Raw genomic sequence first — 25,409 nt, 5'->3', positions numbered from 1 at the left:
CCCCCCTATCTCTCCTGTCCTCCAGTGTCGTCAGGTTGATTTCCCTTAACCTCTCCTCATAGGACATACCTCTTAGCTCTGGGACTAGTCTTGTTGCAAACCTTTGCACTTTCTCTAGTTTCTTTACATGCTTGGCTAGGTGTGGGTTCCAAACTGGTGCCGCATACTCCAATATGGGCCTAACGTACACGGTGTATAGGGTCCTGAACGATTCCTTATTAAGATGTCGGAATGCTGTTCTGAGGTTTGCCAGGCGCCCATATGCTGCAGCAGTTATTTGGTTGATGTGCGCTTCAGGAGATGTGCCTGGTGTTATACTCACCCCAAGATCTTTTTCCTTGAGTGATGTTTGTAGTCTCTGACCCCCTAGACTGTACTCCATCTGCGGTCTTCTTTGCCCTTCCCCAATCCTCATGACTTTGCACTTGGTGGGATTGAACTCCAGGAGCCAGTTGCTGGACCAGGTCTGCAGCCTGTCCAGATCCCTTTGTATTTCTGCCTGGTCTTCGATCGAATGAACTCTTCTCATCAACTTCACGTCATCTGCAAACAGTGACACCTCGGAGTTTATTCCTTCCGTCATGTCGTTCACAAATACCAGAAACAGCACTGGTCCTAGGACTGACCCCTGTGGGACCCCACTGGTCACAGGTGCCCACTCTGACACCTCGCCTCGTACCATTACTCGCTGCTGTCTTCCTGACAAGTATTCCCTGATCCATTGCAGTGCCTTCCCTGTTATTCCTGCTTGGTCCTCCAGTTTTTGCACTAATCTCTTGTGTGGTACTGTGTCAAACGCCTTCTTGCAGTCTAAGAAAATGCAATCCACCCACCCCTCTCTCTCTTCTCTTACTGCTGTCACCATGTCATAGAACTCCAGTAGGTTTGTGACACAGGATTTCCCGTCTCTGAAACCATGTTGTCTGCTGGTGATGAGATCATTCCTTTCTAGATGTTCCACCATTCTTGTGTGTGTGTGTGTGTGTGTGTGTGTGTGTGTGTGTGTGTGTGTGTGTGTGTGTGTGTGTGTGTGTGTCTGTGAGTGAGTGAGTTTGAGTGTTGCCTCAGGTGTGGTGACTTGCTGTACAGATGATATACCTCACAGCACTTGGAATATACTCTGAGAGAGAGAGAGAGAGAGAGAGAGAGAGAGAGAGAGAGAGAGAGAGAGAGAGAGAGAGAGAGAGAGAGAGAGAGAGAGAGAGAGAGAGAGAGAGAAATAGAGAGAGAAATAGAGAGAGAAATAGAGAGAGAGAGAGAGAGAGAGAGAGAGAGAGAGAGAGAGAGAGAGAGAGAGAGAGAGAGAGAGAGAGAGAGAGAGAGAGAGAGAGAGAGAGAGGGAGAGAGAGAGAGAGAGAGATCTGATAATATATACAAGGAAGATAAGTATGAGGGGCCCTTCCCACAATCTTCATGCTTCATAAGAACTTACTGTAGTGAAAGACACGAGGGGAAGTACAGAATAAAAGTAGTGAAAGCCCAGGCAAAGTTATAGACACAATGTGAGAGAAGACTGTAACTACTACACAGTGTTCCTTAACTGTAACTACCACACAGTGTTCCTTAACTGTAACTACCACACAGTGTTCCTTAACTGTAACTACCACACAGTGTTCCTTAACTGTAACTACCACACAGTGTTCCTTAACTGTAACTACTACACAGTGTTCCTAAACTGTAACTACTACACAGTGTTCCTTAACTGTAACTACCACACAGTGTTCCCAAACTGTAACTACCACACAGTGTTCTTAAACTGTAACTACTACACAGTGTTCCTTAACTGTAACTACCACACAGTGTTCTTAAACTGTAACTACTACACCGTGTTCCTTAACTGTAACTACCACACCGTGTTCCTTAACTGTAACTACCACACAGTGTTCCTTAACTGTAACTACTACACAGTGTTCCTTAACTGTAACTACCACACAGTGTTCTTAAACTGTAACTACTACACAGTGTTCCTTAACTGTAACTACCACACTGTTCTTAAACTGTAACTACTACACAGTGTTCCTTAACTGTAACTACCACACAGTGTTCTTAAACTGTAACTACTACACAGTGTTCCTTAACTGTAACTACCACACAGTGTTCCTTAACTGTAACTACTACACAGTGTTCTTAAACTGTAACTACTACACAGTGTTCCTTAACTGTAACTACCACACAGTGTTCCTTAACTGTAACTACCACACAGCATTCCTTAACTATAACTACCACACAGTGTTCCTTAACTGTAACTACCACACAGTGTTCCTTAACTGTAACTACCACACAGTGTTCCTTAACTGTAACTACCACACAGTGTTCCTTAACTGTAACTACCACACAGTGTTCCTTAACTATAACTACCACACAGTGTTCCTTAACTGTAACTACCACACAGTGTTCCTTAACTGAAACTACCACACAGTGTTCCTTAACTATAACTACCACACAGTGTTCCTTAACTGTAACTACCACACAGTGTTCCTTAACTATAACTACCACACAGTGTTCCTTAACTGTAACTACCACACAGTGTTCCTTAACTGTAACTACCACACAGTGTTCCTTAACTATAACTACCACACAGTGTTCCTTAACTGTAACTACCACACAGTGTTCCTTAACTGTAACTACTACACAGTGTTCCTTAACTGTAACTACCACACAGTGTTCCTAAACTGTAACTACCACACAGTGTTCCTTAACTGTAACTACCACACAGTGTTCCTTAACTGTAACTACCACACAGTGTTCCTTAACTGTAACTACCACACAGTGTTCCTTAACTGTAACTACCACACAGTGTTCCTTAACTGTAACTACCACACAGTGTTCCTAAACTGTAATTGCCACACAGTGTTCCTTAACTGTAACTATCACACAGTGTTTCTTAACTGTAACTACCACACAGTGTTCCTAAACTGTAATTGCCACACAGTGTTCCTTAACTGTAACTACCACACAGTGTTCCTTAACTATAACTACCACACAGTGTTTCTTAACTGTAACTACCACACAGTGTTCCTTAACTGTAACTACCACACAGTGTTCCTTAACTGTAACTACCACACAATGTTCCTTAACTGTAACTACCACACAGTGTTCCTTAACTGTAACTACCACACAGTGTTCCTTAACTATAACTACCACACAGTGTTCCTTAACTGTAACTACCACACAGTGTTCCTTAACTATAACTACCACACAGTGTTCCTTAACTGTAGCTACCACACAGTGTTCCTTAACTGTAACTACCACACAGTGTTCCTTAACTATAACTACCACACAGTGTTCCTTAACTGTAACTACCACACAGTGTTCCTTAACTGTAACTACTACACAGTGTTCCTTAACTGTAACTACCACACAGTGTTCCTAAACTGTAACTACCACACAGTGTTCCTTAACTGTAACTACCACACAGTGTTCCTTAACTGTAACTACCACACAGTGTTCCTTAACTGTAACTACCACACAGTGTTCCTTAACTGTAACTACCACAAAGTGTTCCTTAACTTTAACTACCACACAGTGTTCCTAAACTGTAATTGCCACACAGTGTTCCTTAACTGTAACTATCACACAGTGTTTCTTAACTGTAACTACCACACAGTGTTCCTAAACTGTAACTGCCACACAGTGTTCCTTAACTGTAACTACTACACAGTGTTCCTTAACTGTAATTACCACACAGTGTTTCTTAACTGTAACTACCACACAGTGTTCCTTAACTGTAACTACCACACAGTGGTCTTTAACTGTAATTGCCACATAGTGTTCCCTAACTGTAACTACCACACAGCGTTCCTTAACTGTAACTACTACACAGTGCTCCTTAACTGTAACTACTACACAGTGCTCCTTAACTGTAACTACCACACAGTGTTCCTTAACTGTAACTACTACACAGTGTTCCTTAACTGTAACTACCATAGTGTTCCTTAACTGTAACTACTACACAGTGTTCCTTAACTGTAACTAACACACAGTGTTCCTTAAATGTAACTACTACACAGTGTTCCTTAACTGTAACTACCACACAGTGTTCCTTAAATGTAACTATTACACAGTGTTCCTTAACTGTAACTACCACACAGTGTTCCTTAACTGTAACTACTACACAGTGTTCCTTAACTGTAACTACCACACAGTGTTTCTTAACTGTAACTACTACACAGTGTTCCTTAACTGTAACTACCACACAGTGTTTCTTAACTGTAACTACTACACAGTGTTCCTTAAATGTAACTACTACACAGTGTTCCTTAACTGTAACTACCACACAGTGTTCCTTAACTGTAACTACTACACAGTGTTCCTTAACTGTAACTACCACACAGTGTTCCTTAAATGTAACTACTACACAGTGTTCCTTAACTGTAACTCCTACACAGTGTTCCTTAACTGTAGCTACCATAGTGTTCCTTAACTGTAACTACCATAGTGTTCCTTAACTGTAACTACCACACAGTGTTCCTTAACCGTAACTACCACAGTGTTCCTTAACTGTAACTACCATAGTGTTCCTTAACTGTAACTACTACACAGTGTTCCTTAACTGTAGCTACCACACAGTGTTCCTTAACTGTAACTACCACACAGTGTTCCTTAACTGTAACTACCATAGTGTTCCTTAACTGTAACTACCACACAGTGTTCCTTAATCGTAACTACCATACAGTGTTCCTTAACTGTAACTACCACACAGTGTTCCTTAACTGTAACTACCATAGTGTTCCTTAACTGTAACTACCACACAGTGTTCCTTAACCGTAACTACCATACAGTGTTCCTTAACTGTAACTACCACACAGTGTTCCTTAACCGTAACTACCATACAGTGCTTCTTAACTGTAACTATCACACAGTGTTCCTTAACTGTAACTACCATAGTGTTCCTTAACTGTAACTACCACACAGTGTTCCTTAACTGTAACTACCATACAGTGTTCCTTAACTGTAGCTATCACACAGTGTTCCTTAACTGTAACTACCACACAGTGTTCCTTAACCGTAACTACCATACAGTGTTCCTTAACTGTAACTACCATACAGTGCTTCTTAACTGTAACTACCACACAGTGTTCCTTAACTGTAACTACCATACTGTGCTTCTTAACTGTAACTACCACACAGTGTTCCTTAACTGTAACTACCACACAGTGTTCCTTAACCGTAACTACCATACAGTGCTTCTTAACTGTAACTATCACACAGTGTTCCTTAACCGTAACTACCATACAGTGCTTCTTAACTGTAACTACCACACAGTGTTCCTTAACCGTAACTACCATACAGTGCTTCTTAACTGTAACTATCACACAGTGTTCCTTAACTGTAACTGCCACACAGTGCTCCTTAAATGCAACTACCATACAGTGCTCCTTAACTGTAACCACGATAGAGTGGTTACAAGTGAGCTTGGTCAGCAGGTACGCAGATCACTACAGGAAATATGCGTGGTTAAGCTGCAACTTTAAGTGGCGGTGAAGTGTTATCAATCTGCGCACTTGGACAAGGCTAAATTTCTCGCACTTACGCAAGTATGCGCACAAAAAATACACATTGTACAGACATAATAGTCTATTTCTCCTTCACGATAGTAATAGAGCAGTTGATTGGTTAGAATGTTTTACTCTTGAAGCTATCATTACACTAATATATATATATATATATATATATATATATATATATATATATATATATATATATATATATATATATATATATATATATATATATATATATATATATATTTTAGAAGCTAGAAATTAGGAATGCCTGGAGCTTGTGGGTTTTGAGGAAGGGCCAGGAGCTGATACTCGGCTCCCGCTAGCACAAATCTGTGTAGAAACTGTCAGTTTTAACTAATAGTATTGTGTGACTTATGGCATAATTACATAGTTCTTGTTCAGGTTCCCTGTTGGCGGTAATTGCGTAGAAGTATATGCGTGTATGTGCACAGGATGTGTGTAAGTGTAGGTGTTAGGGTGAGTGTGTGAGAACCTGTTGAAGTGTACATGTATGTGTGTGTATTCAGATGTGTGTGTGTGTGTGTTACTGTGACTGTTCCTGTGTGAGAAGGGTGTGTGTGAATTTTTGTGTGGGAATGCTGTCATTCCAGGTAGCAAGGAACTCCCCTAACCTCACATCTTCCCCTTCACTAACAACCTGAAGTTCGCTGCCACAAGTGTATAGCAATTTGCATAATTCTGAGCCGTTTTAGCCAATCCAGTAGTAGCTTTGTACGCCATGTCCGGTGGTATAGAGGTGAGAAAACTTGGAGAGCTTTCAAGAGAGCTCGAAGTTCCACTCTCTTCACCACTGTGATGGTTAAGTACTGGATGTGCTACTCTCATACTGCAAGTCACCATCATTGCTTTGGTAAAAAGTGTTTTTGTCAAACCTTAGAATGACATGCTAAGAGTGGTCATTCTACCTCAACTCATTTACATGCTAAGAGTGGTCATTCTACCTCAACTTATTTACATGCTGTGAGTGGTTAGTCTACCTCAATTCATTTACATGCTAAGAGTGATCATTCTACCTCAACTCATTTACATGCTAAGAGTAGTTAGTCTATCTCAACTCATTTATATGCTAAGAGTGGTTAGTCTACCTCAACTCATTTACATTCTGAGAGTGATCATTCTACCTCAACTCATTTACATGCAAAGAGTGATCATTCTACCTCAACTCATTTACATGCTAAGAGTGGTCATTCTACCTCAACTCATTTACATGCTAAGAGTGATCATTCTACCTCAACTCATTTACATGCAAAGAGTGATCATTCTACCTCAACTCATTTACATGCAAAGAGTGATCATTCTACCTCAACTCATTTACATGCTAAGAGTGATCATTCTACCTCAACTCATTTACATGCTAAGAGTAGTTAGTCTATCTCAACTCATTTATATGCTAAGAGTGGTTAGTCTATCTCAACTCATTTACATGCTAAGAGTGATCATTCTACCTCAACTCATTTACATGCTAAGAGTAGTTAGTCTATCTCAACTCATTTATATGCTAAGAGTGGTTAGTCTATCTCAACTCATTTACATGCTAAGAGTGATCATTCTACCTCAACTCATTTACATGCTAAGAGTGGTTAGTCTATCTCAACTCATTTACATGCTAAGAGTAGTTAGTCTATCTCAACTCATTTATATGCTAAGAGTGGTTAGTCTATCTCAACTCATTTACATGCTAAGAGTGGTCATTCTACCTCAACTCATTTACATGCTAAGAGTGGTTAGTCCACCTCAACTCATTTACAGAGCTGTTATCCTACCTGAGCTCATTTCAAAGTCCAGCTATCTAAGGTATACTGCCCAAGGATACCACCCACAACAGTCGACTGTTGTAAATACTGAATTCTCCGTGGAATGCTTGTGACGTCCTCTTAAAACAAAAACACTGTAAGCTGTATTGAGACCTAATTCACGGTAACTCTAAGTGTGAGACGGACCGGCCTAGTATGAGCCAGTAGGCCTGTCGTAGTCGTCCTCTAGTCTTATGTTGTGAAGAATATAGCACCGTCAAAGGTTACAAAGGAGTTTACAGTAGCCTGGTCTGGGGACCACAGAGTGGGGGCGATGTCCCCCACCCGGAATATCGTCTTCAGGGAGGAGGTGTACGTTCTTCAGCCATGTCTAGTGTGGTTAAGGAAGGCTGGGTCCTCCTGGCTCTAGTCACGGAGGGTGATTGGGAAAATGACGAGCTTGGAGGGAGGGAGGGCGTGGGGAGGGAAGAAGGAAAAGGGGGAAGAGAGACAGGGAGTAATAAACTTCTTGAAAGCAAGAATATGATAAAAACTGGGAGTTTCTGTTGTATTCAATGAGCAGAGGTTTACACAGCGTGAGGGTCGTGTGTGCTGGCTCGACTAGTGAAGGAGAGGCAACGTTTCGCTCAGTGTAGAGAGCTTTATCACGACTTAATAAAGCTCTACATAGAATGATTGCTTTATTCTTCACTCAGATGGGTACGTTAAGCCTTCGCAGTGAGAATGAGGATCTCTCTCTCTCTCTCTCTCTCTCTCTCTCTCTCTCTCTCTCTCTCTCACCTTGATAGCGACCTTGCCGAAAAACTCCTACAGACTACACATTAACTTTACACACCTGTCACCACCTTACACACCTGTCACAACCTTACACACCTGTCACCACCTTACACACCTGTCACCATCTTACACACCTGTCACCTTACACACCTGTCACCACCTCCTACACCTGTCACCACCTTAAACACCTGTCACCACACAGGCAACAACCTTACACACCTGTCACCACACAGGCAACAACCTTACACACCTGTCACGACACAGGCAACAACCTTACACACCTGTCACCACACAGGCAACAACCTTACACACCTGTCACCACACAGGCAACAACCTTACACACCTGTCACCACACAGGCAACAACCTTACACACCTGTCACGACACAGGCAACAACCTTACACACCTGTCACCACCTTACACACCTGTCACCACCTCCTACACCTGTCACCACCTTAAACACCTGTCACCACACAGGCAACAACCTTACACACCTGTCACCACACAGGCAATAACCTTACACACCTGTCACCACCTACACCTGTCACCACCTTACACACCTGTTACCACCTACACCAGTCACCATCTTACACACCTGTCACCACCTCCTACACCTGTCACAACCTTACACACCTGCCACCGCCTCCTACACCTGTCACCACCTTACACACCTGTCACCACCTCCTACACCTGTCACCATCTTACACACCTGTCACTTCACACACGTCACCACCTTACACACCTGTCACCACTTCACACACCTGTCATCATCTTACACACCTGTCACCAACACACACACATATGTGAGGAGTGTGTGAAGAAGAAACAAGTGAAAATTAAAGTTAACTCTCAGTGTACATACACTGAGAGATATGCACCTCACACTGTATATACACTGAGAGATATGCACCTCACACTGTATATACACTGAGAGATATGCACCTCACACTGTATATACACTGAGAGATATACACCTCACACTGTATATACACTGAGAGATATACACCTCACACTGTATATACACTGAGAGATATGCACCTCACACTGTATATACACTGAGAGATATGCACCTCACACTGTATATACACTGAGAGATATACACCTCACACTGTATATACACTGAGAGATATACACCTCACACTGTATATACACTGAGAGATATGCACCTCACACTGTATATACACTGAGAGATATGCACCTCACACTGTATATACACTGAGAGATATGCACCTCACACTGTATATACACTGAGAGATATACACCTCACACTGTATATACACTGAGAGATATGCACCTCACACTGTATATACACTGAGAGATATACACCTCACACTGTATATACACTGAGATATGCACCTCACACAGTATATACACTGAGAGATACGCACCTCACACTGTATATACACTGAGAGATACGCACCTCACACTGTATATACATTGAGACATATACACCTCACACTGTATATACACTGAGAGATACGCACCTCACACTGTATATACACTGAGAGATATACACCTCACACTGTATATACACTGAGAGATATACACCTCACACTGTATATACATTGAGAGATATACACCTCACACTGTATATACACTGAGAGATATGCACCTCACACTGTATATACACTGAGAGATATGCACCTCACACTGTATATACACTGAGAGATATGCACCTCACACTGTATATACACTGAGAGATATACACCTCACACTGTATATACACTGAGAGATATACACCACGTTCCATCACACTGTTAAAAATGTATTCCCGTTGTGCTTGATGAGTGGCCCTAGGCGCCCTCAACCTGGGCCACCCATCAAGCACAACGGGACTACTTTCAACAGGCGGGGGGGGGGGAACCGTAACAATCAAGCGGCGTTCCGTTAACGGGCCGTTGCGATTGCTTTGCTTAACACACAGATTTTGGATTAACAGAGCGTAGGTGAACAGGTTCTGGATAAACAGTGTGTGGGCGAACAGGTGATGCTGCACCAAACCCTCCCATCCAACCACTAGAAGGCTGAGTAATACAACAATTCCTTGTTCCTTCATTATAGGGAGAAACAGCTTGATAGTCGCACAAACACGCACACAACAACAACAATAATAGTAATAATAATATATTAAAATAATAATAATAATAATAATAATAATAATAATAATAAAATTTACTATTACTACTACTACTAATAATAATAATAATAATAAAATATTAAGAATAATAATAATAATAATAATATTAAAATAATGTTAATAATAATAATAATAATAATAATAATAATAATAATAATAATAATAATAATAATAATATATTAAAATAATAATAATAGTAATAATAATAATAATAATAAAATTTACTATTACTACTACTACTACTAATAATAATAATAATAAAATATTAATAATAATAATAATAATAATATTAAAATAATGTTAATAATAATAATAATAATAATAATAATAATAATAATAATAATAATAATAATAATAAAATTTACTATTACTACTACTACTACTACTACTACTACTACTACTACTAATAATAATAATAATAATAATAATAATAATAATAATAATAATAATAATAAAATAATAATAATAATAATAATATTAAAATAATGTTAATAATAATAAAATAATAATAATAATAATAATAATAATAATAATAATAAATGATAATGACATAATATAATTAGACTGGTTATGTGAAAAAGAGTGTACATAATAGGTATGATCAAAATGATTATTACCCTCCCTCCCTGACTACTTCCAAGTGGTTTGATCTAGGTAATAGTCATTTAGAGTCAAGTTGTTTGTAATGTAGTAATTGAAAGGTAACAACTGATAATATCAGCTGGTAATAACAGCTGGTAATTAGGTGCTTGAGAGACAAGACAGCTAGTCACTGTTGATGGCAGTGATTGGCCAATCACAGGTGGCAAAGATTAAGGACGAATCACTGAGGGTAATGGCTTTAATAAGTGACATTGTAATATCAGTTGGAAATATCAGCTGGTGGTATCAGCTGGTAATATCAACTGGTAATAACAGCTGGAAATATCAGCTGCTTTCTAGAAGGGAATTTTTGGGAAGATGACATAATGGGAGTCAAAACACACACACACACACACACACACACACACACACACACACACACACACACACACACACACACACAAGGTTATGAAGACTGGGGAAGGGGCAAGAAAAACAGAACGTGAATAAAGACTCGGGGGCCACAGAGGCTGCAAACCTCACTCAAGGAGAAAGCCTGGGGGTGAGCATAGTGCCGAGCATGTCGCCAGAGGCGTACGCCAACCAAATAACCTCTGCAGCGAATGGTCGTCTGGAAAATATAAGAGTAGCATTCAGGAATCTCAACACAACAGCATCAATAGCGTCAACGAAACAACAGCAACAATAACAACAGCATCAATAGTGTCAACGAAACAACAGCATCAATAACAACAGCAACAACAATAACGGCAGCAACAACAGAATCATCAACAAAAGCAACAACAAAAGGCCTGGTGAAGGTGATTACAGATTCAGTCATTGTCACAAAAAGTGGTTTGGAGGACGGTGTTCTGGAGGACGTTTTAACACACTGCTCTGTTTTATAATTCTAAGCGCACGCGCGCGTACACACACACACACACACACACACACACACACACACACACACACACACACACACACACACACACACACACACACACACACACACACATATATATATATATATATATATATATATATATATACGCACACACACAGTTTTAAAAAGAGATACGATAAAGGAGGCCTGGTCACAGACCGGGCCGCGGGGGCGTTGACCCCCGGAACTCTCTCCAGATAAACTCCAGGTAATAAAGCTCTTGAAGCAGGGAGAGAGTGAACCTAGTAATGACCAGCAAAGAGGCGGGGCGAGGAGCTATAAATCAACCCCTGTAACCACAAATAGGTGAGCAGACACACAGACACACACTCAACAACCTACTGGAGTGGTTTTATACGATGAGGACATAAAGATCGACTGCAAATTCTTGGACGGCAGGAAATTTAACCTTACACTCCAGAGACTGCTACATAAATAAGAAGAGGAAGCAGGTACACAGGGTAGTGTTACACAGTGCATCAAGGAATATCTACCCAGCAGAACACAGCTGCTGATGGTGAGGGCAGATGTTTCAGGATGGCAAAGCGTAACGAGTGGGGTTCCCCAAAGATCAGTTCTAGGACAATTATTGCAGGTAAATGACCTGTCAGAGGTAGGGTCAACAAGGGATCGCATTATACTATATATTTGTGTTTAGTTTTCCATCGTTGTTGGTATTTAATACCTTTTATCTTCATCCAGGAAGAGGGAAGATGGGAGAGGATAGAGGCCACATGCAGACGAGGACCAGCTGCAAGGTGGTCAGACAAGTGGTTACTGTAGTTCTTACAAGGTGGTCAGATAAGTGGTTACTGTAGTTCTTACAAGGTGGTCAGATAAGTGGTTACTGTAGTTCTTACAAGGTGGTCAGACAAGTGTTTACTGTAGTTCTTACAAGGTGGTCAGACAAGTGGTTACTGTAGTTCTTACAAGGTGGTCAGACAAGTGGTTACTGTAGTTCTTACAAGGTGGTCAGACAAGTGGTTACTGTAGTTCTTACAAGGTCGTTACAAAGAAGTGGTAACTACAGTTCTTACAAGGTGATCAAACAAGTGGTATACCTGAGTGTTCCTGGGGGTCAACGACCCCGAGGCCCAATCAATGATCAGGCCTCACGGTGGATCAGGACCTGATCAACCAGGTTGTTACTACTGACCGCACGCAGACATATGTACGAACCACAGCCCGACTGGACATGTACTTTTAGGTGCCTGTCCAGCTCCCTCTTGAAGACAGCCAAGGGGTCCAATGGTAATCCCTCTTATGTATGCTGGGAGGCAGTTGAATAGTCTTGGGCCCCTGACACTTTGTCTCTTGGCGCATTCATTAGGGGGATATTACACCGCCTGCCGAGTCTTTTGCTTTCGTAGGGAGTGATTCCTATGTGCAGATTTGGGACCAGTCCCTCTAGGATCTTCCAGGTGTATATTATCATATATCTTTCTCGCCTGCTTTCCAAGGAGTACAAGTTAAAGAACAGTAATTTAGGTACTTTATTGTACTTATACGTGCAGTGGAAGTTCTTTGCATATTCTCCAGCTCTGCAATTTCGCCTGGGTTGAAAGGGGCCGTTAGTGTACGGCAGTGCTTGGGGTATGGAAGGTAATAAGGCAAGGTTGCCACAATTCCCTGGATTAAGAGCCTTTGAAGGCCCTCTGCTGTGTTTTACACCTTATTTACAAGTGCAGCTGTTGTTTTACATCTTATTTACAAGTGTAGTTGTTGTGTTTTACACCTATTTACAAGTGTAGCTGTTGTTAATGTTTTACACCTGATTTACAACGCTACCTAGTAGGCTGAGTCAGTGTGGTACCCTGGAGTTCGTGTGTGTGTGTGTGTGTGTGTGTGTGTGTGTGTGTGTGTGTGTGTGTGTGTGTGTGTGTGTGTGTGCGTGTGTGTGTGTGTGTGTGTGTGTGTGTGTGTGTGTGTGTGTGTGTGTGTACTCACCTATTTGTGGTTGCAGGGGTCGAGTCCTAGCTCCTGGCCCCGCCTCTTCACCGGTTGCTACTAGACCCTCTCTCTCCCCGCTCCATGAGCTTTATCAAACCTCGTCTTAAAACTGTGTATGGTTCCTGCCTCCACTACGTCATTTTCTAGGCTATTCCACTGCCTTACAACTCTATGACTGAAGAAATACTTCCTACTATCTCTCTGACTCATTTGTGTCTTCAACTTCCAATTGTGGCCTCTTGTTTCTGTGTCCCCTCCCTGGAACATCCTGTCCTTGTCCACCTTGTCTATTCCACGCAGTATTTTATATGTCGTTATCATGTCTCCCCTGACCCTCCTGTCCTCCAGTGTCGTCAGGCCGATTTCCCTTAATCTTTCTTCATAGGACATTCCCCTTAGCTCTGGAACTAACCTTGTTAAGAACATAAGAACATAAGAACGAAGGAACACTGCAGAAGGCCTACTGGCCCATGCGAGGCAGGTCCAAGTCCCTACCGGCTTAAGCCAATGCACCCAACCTAGTCAGGTCAGGTCACATTGACTTAAGGGAGGAACACGGCAACCGACCTGTTAGCACAAGCTATCAGGTCCAACTCACACCCACCCACATCTACTCATGTATTTATCCAACCTATTTTTAAAGCTACACAACGTTCTGGCCTCTATAACGGTACTTGGGAGTTTGTTCCACTCATCCACAACTCTATTACCAAACCAGTACTTTCCTATATCCCTCCTGAATCTGAATTTTTCCAACTTAAAACCATTGCTGCGAGTCCTGTCTAGGCTAGATATTTTCAGCACACTATTTACATCCCCTTTATTTATTCCTGTCTTCCACTTATAAACCTCAATCATATCCCCCCTAATTCTACGTCTTTCTAGAGAGTGCAGTTTCAGGGCCCTTAGTCTATCCTCATAGGGAAGGTTTCTGATACATGGGATCATCTTTGTCATCCTCCTTTGTACATTTTCCAGAGAATTTATATCCATTCTGTAATACGGTGACCAAAACTGTGCAGCATAATCTAAATGAGGCCTAACCAAGGATGTATAGAGTTGAAGAACAACCTGAGGACTCCTATTATTTATGCTTCTTGATATGAAGCCAAGGATTCTATTAGCTTTATTGCGAACACTTATGCACTGTTGTCTTGGTTTCAGATTACTGCTAACCAGAACTCCTAAATCTTTTTCGCAATCCGTAATATTAAGATCTACATTATTTAGTTTATATGTGGCATGGTTATTGTCCTGTCCAACATTTAGAACTTTGCATTTGTCTATATTAAACTGCATCTGCCACTTCTCCGACCACTGCATCAGTCTATTCAAATCTTCCTGGAGTGCTCGAATGTCCTCGTCAGAATGAATTCGACGGCCTATTTTGGTGTCATCGGCAAACTTGCCGATGTCGCTCTTTATGCCCTCATCTATGTCGTTTATGTAGATTGTGAACAGCAGGGGGCCCAACACTGACCCCTGTGGAACACCGCTCGTGACGCTTCCCCACTCTGATTTCTCCCCATTTATGCAAACTCTCTGCTGCCTATTTGTCAACCATGCCTCTATCCAGGAAAAAATTTCTCCTCCTATTCCATGTGCTTTAATTTTCCTCAATAGTCTCTGATGTGGGACCCTGTCAAAAGCCTTACTGAAGTCCATATACACAATATCATATTCATTACCATGATCTACCTCCTCAAATACCTTAGTGAAAAAAGTTAATAAATTCGTAAGGCAGGAACGCCCCTTTGTAAAACCATGCTGAGATTCGTTGATTAATTTATGCTTTTCAAGGTGGCTACGAACTGCCTCGGCAATTATTGATTCCATAAATTTTCCCACTATGGAGGTTAGGCTTATTGGTCTATAGTTCGAAGCTAAGGACCTGTCACCTGCAAACCTTTGTACTTTCTCTAGTTTCTTGACGTGCTTTATCAAGTGCGGGTTCCAAACAGGTGCTGCATACTCCAGTATGGGCCTGACATACACGGTGTACAGTGTCTTGAATGATTCCTTACTAAGGTGTCGGAATGCTGTTCTCAGGTTTGCCAGGCGCCCATATGCTGCAGCAGTTATCTGATTGATGTGTGCTTCCGGAGACATGCTCGGTGTTATACTCACCCCAAGATCTTTCTCCTTGAGTGAGGTTTGCAATCTTTGGCCACCTAGCCTATACTCTGTCTGTGGTCTTCTGTGCCCTTCCCCTATCTTCATGACTTTGCATTTGGCAGGATTAAATTCGAGAAGCCATTTGCTGGACCAGGTGTCCAGTCTGTCCAGGTCTCTTTGAAGTCCTGCCTGGTCCTCATCAGATTTAATTCTCCTCATTAACTTCACATCATCTGCAAACAGGGACACTTCTGAGTCTAACCCTTCCGTCATGTCGTTCACATATACCAAAAATAGCACTGGTCCTAGGACCGACCCCTGTGGGACCCCGCTCGTCACAGGTGCCCACTGTGATACATCATTACGTACCATGACTCATTGTTGCCTCCCTGTCAGGTATTCTCTGATCCATTGCAGTGCCCTTCCTGTTATATGCGCCTGATGCTCTAGCTTCTGCACTAATCTCTTGTGAGGAACTGTGTCAAAGGCCTTCTTGCAGTCCAAGAAGATGCAATCAACCCACCCCTCTCTCTCTTGTCTTACTTCTGTTATTTTATCATAAAACTCCAGAAGGTTTGTGACACAGGATTTGCCTTCCGTGAATCCGTGCTGGTTGGCATTTATACTCCTGTTCCGTTCCAGGTGCTCCACCACTCTCCTCCTGATAATCTTCTCCATAATTTTGCATACTATACACGTCAATGACACAGGTCTATAGTTTAGTGCCTCTTTTCTGTCTCCTTTTTTGAAAATGGGAACTACATTTGCTGTCTTCCATACCTCAGGTAGTTGCCCAGTTTCCAGGGATGTGTTGAAGATTGTGGTAAGTGGTACGCACAACATATCTGCTCCCTCTCTAAGGACCCATGGAGAGATGTTGTCCGGTCCCATTGCCTTTGAGGTATCGATGTCCCTTAGCAGTTTCTTCACCTCCTCCTCATCTGTATGTATGTCGTCCAACACTTGTTGGTGTATTCCTTGTTGGTGTCCCCATCTGGTCTGTCCCCCCAGAGTCCTTCCTGTCTCTACTGTAAATACTTCCTTAAATCTCGTGTTGAGCTCCTCACATACCTCTTGATCGTTTCTTGTGAGTTCCCCACCTTCTTTCCTCAGCCTTATCACCTGGTCCTTGACTGTTGTCTTCTTCCTAATGTGGCTATACAGCAGTTTCGGGTCAGATTTGACTTTCGATGCTATGTCGTTTTCATACTGTCTCTGGGCCTCCCTCCTTATCTGCGCATACTCGTTTCTGGCTCTTCTACTAATCTCCTTGTTTTCCTGGGTCCTATGCCTCCTGTACCTTTTCCATTCTCTGTTGCACTTAGCTTTTGCCTCCCTACACCTTCGGGTAAACCAAGGACTCGTCTTGGTCTTCCTATTATTTCTGTTTCCCTTGGGAACAAAACTTTCCTCTGCCTCCTTGCACTTTGTTGCCACATATTCCATCATCTCGTTTACTGATTTTCCTACCATTTCTCTGTCCCACTGAACCTCCTGCAGGAAGTTTCTCATACCTGTGTAGTCCCCCCTTTTATAGTTTGGCCTGTCCCCTTCAGTTCCTGTTACCTTCTCCACTTGTAACTCTACTATATAGTCAAAACTCAGAACCACATGATCGCTAGCTCCAAGGGGCCTCTCGTAAGTGATGTCCTCGATGTCTGAACTGCTCAGGGTGAACACAAGATCCAGTCTTGCTGGCTCATCCTCCCCTCTCTCTCTGGTTGTGTCCCTGACATGTTGATGCATGAGGTTTTCAAGTACCACATCCATCATCTTTGCTCTCCATGTTTCGGGACCCCCATGTGGCTCCAGGTTTTCCCAGTCGATCTCCCTGTGGTTGAAATCGCCCATTACCAGTAACTTTGCTCTGCTCGTGTGTGTGTGTGTGTGTGTGTGTGTGTGTGTGTGCGTGTGTGCGTGTGTGTGTGTGTTTGTGTGTGTGTGTGTCACCTGACTGTTGGTTGTGGCGACATGCTCGCCCTTCCTGAGTGAGGTGGACATCAGGTTTGACTGCTCCACTCTCTTTAAGATATAAAATCCAACATCAAATTCATTTTGTAGCTTGTAAGTAGTGTTGGAACCTTTGTTGAGGCACGCAGTATTTACGTTCTGTCAGTCAGCGAGCAGCTGGAAGTAATGTTGTTGTCAATACGAAGATTTATACCGCATTAATGTCTTGTTTTACCAGCAGTTGAACTTTTAACATATCTCAGTTTACGGTTAAATGACTACGTAACTTTGGAAGCCATTCCATCTTGGGTTTTTTACTCAGCTGGGAGAGCTGAGGAAGGCGTTCAGTGGGTGAATGAGTCTGTCTTGGTGTGCACTCATCTATTTGTGGCTGCATGGGGTGTGTCGGGTCGTAGCTCCTGACCCTGTGTGTGTGTGTGTGTGTGTGAGTGTGTGTGTGTGTGTGTGTGTGTGTGTGTGTGTGTGTGTGTGTGTGTGTGTGTGTGTGTGTGTGTGTGTGTGTGTGTGTGTGTACTCACCTAGTTGTACTCACCTAGTTGAGGTTGCGGGGGTCGAGTCCGAGCTCCTGGCCCCGCCTCTTCACTGATCGCTACTAGGTCACTCTCCCTGAGCCGTGAGCTTTATCATACCTCTGCTTAAAGCTATGTATGGATCCTGCCTCCACTACATCGCTTCCCAAACTATTGCACTTACTGACTACTCTGTGGCTGAAGAAATACTTCCTAACATCCCTGTGATTCATCTGTGTCTTCAGCTTCCAACTGTGTCCCCTTGTTACTGTGTCCAATCTCTGGAACATCCTGTCTTTGTCCACCTTGTCAATTCCTCTCAGTATTTTGTATGTCGTTATCATGTCCCCCCTATCTCTCCTGTCCTCCAGTGTCGTCAGGTTGATTTCCCTTAACCTCTCCTCGTAGGACATACCTCTTAGCTCTGGGACTAGTCTTGTTGCAAACCTTTGCAAACTTTGTGTGTGTGTGTGTGTGTGTGTGTGTGTGTGTAGAACACTAACCGACTGATACAAGAAGTTAAACTTGTCAACATGACCATGTATAGACAAGCAAAACTTCCTGAGTAAAGGCGTGTCAGAGCAGCAGCTGTGAACACCTCCACTCAAAAACGTGTTATAGTTCAATAAACGAGATAAAATGTTGTGATACCAGCTCTCCACATGAAGGTAGCGAGGCGTGAATCACACGAATGTCAAGCTAAACATGACAATTACAATCATACAAACAGACATTCTTTAGTGCCAGGAAGCGTAAAAGAATGGTAGAACATGATAAGAACGTGTCACCACCTGTGAGCTACGTAGCACTGGTTATAGTCAGTGGTGGGCTCCTCACAGTCACAGATATTAAGATCAACTAAAAAAATGACCCCTAGCACTGTAACAAATATGACTGGTTTTATTTACAAACATGCAAGGTCTCACACCGTGTAACAAGGTCTCACACCGTGTAACAAGGTCTCACACCGTGTAACAAAAGAATGTTGTTTATTAGTGACTGGCTTTATTTACAAACATGCAAGGTCTCACACAGTGTAACAAGGTCTCACACCGTGTAACAAGGTCTCACACCGTGTAACAAGAGGATGCTGTTCATTAGTGTCTTCCTCACATGGTTAAATACAATGTTCTACACAGCTCCAGCTAAAAGATAATTCTGAGGGTGAAATGTGGATACCCGAGTACAATCTTTCTAGACACAAACGAAGAAACAGGCAACAAGGGATGAAGGGAAGATAGATGGTCTGTGGTAATTAAAAGAGCCACTCATATACAGTAAGTTACTGATCACGTGTGTTGTAGCAGAGACCTTGACGGGTAAAAAATGACAATCAGATTCCAGTTGTTGTACTTGTGTATAAACACAAGACGCAGCTTCCAAGGACCAGTTACTGAAAATTCAATACTGTCTTGAAAATCTCTCAAACCTGGCCCTATATATATATATATTCCTGTTCTCAAGTCTGCCCCACGATCGCCTTAGCTGCTGGGTTAAGCCCTGGCTCTATTTCTCTAAGAACACTCTTCTCCAGAGCTATTTTTCATCTGTTCCGTCTTCCCCGCTCATCCCATTGGGATCTTACCTGAATTTGTTTCCTTGCTTTTGCTTTAATTTGTGATATCTAATAATAATAATAAAATAATAATAATAATAATAATAATCTTTATTTCTACATGTATAAGGTGATAAATCAGACACATGTGCAACACTTGGGTACCTTTGAGGAAACGTTTCCCCACACAGTGGCTTCATCAGCCCTGCGTGGCGAAACGTTTCCTCAATAAAGATACCCAAGTGTTGCACGTGTCTAATTTATCAACTTGTCGATTCTCTAAACCATTTGTCTACACTGCTGTCAGACACAGCAACATCTTGGGATCTTGATACAGGAAATTCTTCACTTGTCTAACCTATAGTCACGGCCTACTTCCACCAGTTGATTTGGCTACTGTGATATCGTAATAAAGTTGGTAGAATTACCGACAATATGTAAAGTAAAAGGACACAAGTGCAACTAATGTGACATTTATTGTGGCAACGTTTCGCTCTCCAGGAGCTTTATCAAGCCATTACAAACAATACATGGACACAGAGGGTATATAAAGGCTCAGAGTGAGGTGAATACTAGTGAGGTACCATTTCGATGTTCACTAGTGGTAGTAGTAGTAGTAGTAGTAGTAGTAGTGGTAGTGACAAAAGTAATACAATGTGGTAGAGCAATTAATTCGTACATGAGAAAAAGGATATAAAAGCTATTACTTGGGTAACATAAAAATAGGTTGGACAAATATAAACTGGAATGAGGTAGCTTGTTTCAGTGTTCACTCTCTGTGCTTTGTGTAGTATAACAGGAGAGACTATGTGATGGCAGGGTTTACTGTTTTCAGGAGGATTCTTGCTAAGACTTCGGAGATGGTGAAGCTGCCGTTGTTTTGTTTAATTGTATTCGAAACAGCGATCAGTGCTGATTCGAGGCACTTGCGACTGCGGAAATTAGTTTCTTTGATCACTAATTGGGCGTCTCTGAATTTCATGAGATGATTGGTGGAATTTCGGTGTTGTACACAGGCGTTGTTCAGGTTATCGTTCCTACATGCGTAAATGTGTTCATTGAGGCGGGTGTCGAGGTTTCTGGCTGTTTCACCTACGTAAATCTTGTCACAGCCTCCACAGGGTATAGTGTAAACTCCTGCATTGACTGGTTCTTGGTGCTTGGATTTTGTCCTGGTTATATCCTTTATTGAAGTGCTAGAAGCGATGGCGACTCTGGTGTTAGCTTGTGAAAGTACTTTTGAGACGTTCAGTGCAACCTGACTGTTGGGAAGAATTATAACTTTGCTGGGAGTGGTGTTGATGCGTGGAGAATTTATGATCTGAAGAGCTCTTTTCTTGCAGTCTTTGATGAAAAAAGAAGGAAAATGTAACTCTGTGAATGTTTGGTGAATGTATGTACACTCCTCGTCAAGAAACTCAGGACTACAAATTCGGTATGCTCTTAGGAAAAACCCGATGATGATGCCTCTTTTGGTCTTGGTATCTTGACTGGAATAGAAGTGTGTGAGACGTGAATCCCTGATAAACAACTTATCGTCACGCACCTTAACCGACTACGAAAAACAAGCACTGAGTCTGGGACTCAAATTTACCACCAACATACGCAAACCTAACTATCAACTAAATCTAGTTACCAGGAACCATAGACACAGTGACAGCAACTTCCAGAAGGGTTATATACAGGGCCTTCTCACTGCAGCTTTATGTGAACCTTCTACTTCTAATCTTCCTAGACGATACATCACTGCCCTTAAGAACCTCGCCAACGACCCCAACATTATCGTCACCACCGCCGACAAAGGAGGTGGAGTCGTCATCCTCAACACCAGTGACTACAACACTAAAATGATGGACCTTTTGAATGATCAATCTACATACGAACCCATCAGCACTCAACAGTGGGAGACGCTCACCAAAGATTTTCTATACAAAACCAGACAAATACTCAAACGCACTAGAGAAGGGAAGAAACTTCTGTACTTGTTACCAAGCAACCCTAAACCAGCACACATGTATGGTTTACCCAAGACCCATAAACACAATATTCCTCTCAGACCAATCACGTCAGGAATAGGCAGTGCTCCACACAAACTAGCCGGAGTTCTTGCCAAACATCTTTCCTGCCTTCTGGGGACCATCAGCCCCGCTCATCTTAAACACTCAGGTGACCTTCTCAACCGCATCCGTAACCTCTCCATCCGTAACAAGAAACTAAGCAGTTTGGATGTGACTTCCCTCTTCACAAAAGTACCTACCAAAAAAGCCATCGAGGTTCTACGACGTAAAGTCAATCAGGACCTTAATCTTCCACTACCTCCCGGAGATTTTGTTGACTTAATTGAACTCTGTGTTAATTTCAACTGTTTTTCTTTCAATAACAAGCTCTACAAACAAACCTACGGCATGGGAATGGGGTCCCCCATAAGTGCCGTCCTAGCCAACTTATACATGGAACACCTAGAGTCCGAACACTTCGCCAACATCATCCCTTCAAGCGTCACTTGGTTACGTTACGTGGACGATGTCCTCGTAATAACTCCAAAACGTTTTGATGTACGGGATCTTCAGGCAAGGCTCAACGCAGTTGAACCGGCGATCCAGTTTACACTAGAAGAAGAGTCCAATGACAAGCTACCTTTCCTCGACGTCCTCATTCACAACCTAAGATTTCAAGTTTATCGGAAACCCACCAATAAAAATGATCTCACACACTTCTATTCCAGTCAAGATACCAAGACCAAAAGAGGCATCATCATCGGGTTTTTCCTAAGAGCATACCGAATTTGTAGTCCTGAGTTTCTTGACGAGGAGTGTACATACATTCACCAAACATTCACAGAGTTACATTTTCCTTCTTTTTTCATCAAAGACTGCAAGAAAAGAGCTCTTCAGATCATAAATTCTCCACGCATCAACACCACTCCCAGCAAAGTTATAATTCTTCCCAACAGTCAGGTTGCACTGAACGTCTCAAAAGTACTTTCACAAGCTAACACCAGAGTCGCCATCGCTTCTAGCACTTCAATAAAGGATCTAACCAGGACAAAATCCAAGCACCAAGAACCAGTCAATGCAGGAGTTTACACTATACCCTGTGGAGGCTGTGACAAGATTTACGTAGGTGAAACAGCCAGAAACCTCGACACCCGCCTCAATGAACACATTTACGCATGTAGGAACGATAACCTGAACAACGCCTGTGTACAACACCGAAATTCCACCAATCATCTCATGAAATTCAGAGACGCCCAATTAGTGATCAAAGAAACTAATTTCCGCAGTCGCAAGTGCCTCGAATCAGCACTGATCGCTGTTTCGAATACAATTAAACAAAACAACGGCAGCTTCACCATCTCCGAAGTCTTAGCAAGAATCCTCCTGAAAACAGTAAACCCTGCCATCACATAGTCTCTCCTGTTATACTACACAAAGCACAGAGAGTGAACACTGAAACAAGCTACCTCATTCCAGTTTATATTTGTCCAACCTATTTTTATGTTACCCAAGTAATAGCTTTTATATCCTTTTTCTCATGTACGAATTAATTGCTCTACCACATTGTATTACTTTTGTCACTACCACTACTACTACTACTACTACTACTACTACCACTAGTGAACATCGAAATGGTACCTCACTAGTATTCACCTCACTCTGAGCCTTTATATACCCTCTGTGTTCATATATTGTTTGTAATGGCTTGATAAAGCTCCTGGAGAGCGAAACGTTGCCACAATAAATGTCACATTAGTTGCACTTGTGTCCTTTTACTTTGCATACTGTGATATCGCCTACGTGGAACTCCATATTCAGTGGATAAGAATGAAACAGGCAGGACCATGCTTGAAGCTGCTGGTGTTCTCAGCTTGTAAAACAAGTGCTGCCCTTCGCTGGCTGCCCAAAATTATGTGGCTTTAGAAGTATGAGAGTGTGACTCCGTCCAGGTCAAGGCAGAGGCTGAGATGTCTGGATTCGAATCGTTGGCTAACCTATGATATAAGTTTATATACAAAAAAAAAAAATCTTGTTTTTGCATACCGTAAGCATCTTTAACATCCCTTGTGTTGACCGGCATTAATGCTACGTGGCAATAAAGGAGGGCCCCGCCTATACAGCAGGTTAGGTTCCGAGCTAATGCTGTAAAGCGAAAATCGCTGTAAAGTGAATCATAACCTTCTTTCACTTTGAAAAGCATATAAAAGACTGATAAAATGTTTACACTATCATTTATTAAGTGAATGCATATACCTTAGAATATTTTCGTCCTTATCATATAGCGAGTGGTGAATGTATTTACTGTAGGAAGTCTGAATAAATGAAGAATGGATATAATTGACAACTGCTGTATTAGCGAAACGCTGTAAAGTGGTGCTATAAAGCGGGGCCCTCCTGTACTCACAGAGATGAGAGGAGACGCTTCACGTGGTATCCGTGTGTGAGTCGTGTGTGTCCGATTTGCAGAGTTGCCAGTCTGGTTCCCCACGTGTGACAGCAATGGAAAGATGATGACCAGGAGCTGTGTTGTGACTTGATTGATAACTGGTGTCCCAGTAGTGAGCATCGCTGCCAACGGTGCTCACATCTCTGCAACACTACTGGCAAACAGTACTGAGTCAACATTGAAGACAACAGGAATGATGATTTATTATGATTATTATTATTATTATTATTATGATTATTATTATTATTATTATTATTAATTACAGTCTTCGCGAGGGAACACTAAACCTGTGAGGGTCATACATCTCCTTGGTAATTGTAAGTGATCAGGATTACTCCGAGTATGAAAAGGGTAGCTCCAGTCCTTTGGATCAAGAGCCCTTCACGAACAAGGCATCTTTGCGAACAACCGGTTTCGCTACCTTTGCCCTCGTGAGCAACCGGTTGATCTAGCTTTAACTACTGTGAGATATTTCATTATTTATCACTACGTTACCACATTTACTCCAAGCGCTAAACCCATGTGGGAGTCACTGAACACAAGGAGTGCTGGAAACTCGATCCTACGTCTGGCAATCCCCAGAATGAGAGAGAGAGAAAGAGAGAGAGAGAGAGAGAGAGAGAGAGAGAGAGAGAGAGAGAGAGAGAGAGAGAGAGAGAGAGAGAGAGAGAGAGAGAGAGAGAGATATTATAATTTATGTATTTTATCCACAGGTGCCCCACGTGAAGGAGGACATATTGAATGGTGTGGGCGGCGCGGGCGGCATGGAGGGCGTGGGCGGGCGGGCGGCCAGCAAGGTGGGCGGCACAGCAGCAAGCTCAACCACTTCCAGAGGATCTTCCAGCAGTGGCTCTTCCGGCCAAGGTTGGTAGTGGTGGTGGTAGTGATGGTAGTGGTGGTGGTAGTGATGGTAGTGGTGGTAGTGGTGGTAGTGATGGTAGTGGTGGTAGTGATGGTAGTGATGGTAGTGGTGGTGGTAGTGATGGTAGTGGTGGTAGTGGTGGTAGTGATGGTAGTGGTGGTAGTGATGGTAGTGATGGTAGTGGTGGTGGTAGTGATGGTAGTGGTGGTAGTGGTGGTAGTGATGGTAGTGGTGGTGGTAGTGATGGTAGTGGTGGTGGTAGTGATGGTAGTGGTGGTAGTGGT

At 42.4% G+C, this 25,409-nt stretch overlaps 1 protein-coding gene across 8 annotated transcripts in view; it reads left to right on the top strand.

Moving 5' to 3' along the window:
• Positions 1-25,409, top strand: part of LOC128704175 (rho GTPase-activating protein 45) — a 525,272-nt gene that overhangs the window by 185,285 nt on the left and 314,578 nt on the right. For all 8 annotated transcript variants that reach the window (XR_011393852.1, XR_011393853.1, XM_070099091.1 and 5 more), the window contains one exon: positions 24,977-25,127. Coding sequence is in view for 6 of the 8 variants with exons in the window: in XM_070099090.1 (XP_069955191.1) it covers positions 24,977-25,127 (151 nt within the window). In the remaining 2 variants the exon portion in view is untranslated. The remainder of the gene's footprint in view (positions 1-24,976; positions 25,128-25,409) is intronic.

Source organism: Cherax quadricarinatus, chromosome 66 (assembly GCF_038502225.1).
Source record: "Cherax quadricarinatus isolate ZL_2023a chromosome 66, ASM3850222v1, whole genome shotgun sequence".
Lineage (NCBI taxonomy): Eukaryota > Metazoa > Arthropoda > Malacostraca > Decapoda > Parastacidae > Cherax > Cherax quadricarinatus.
The sequence above is the reverse complement of the archived record's forward strand: the minus strand, read 5'-3'. Positions and strand labels throughout refer to the sequence as shown.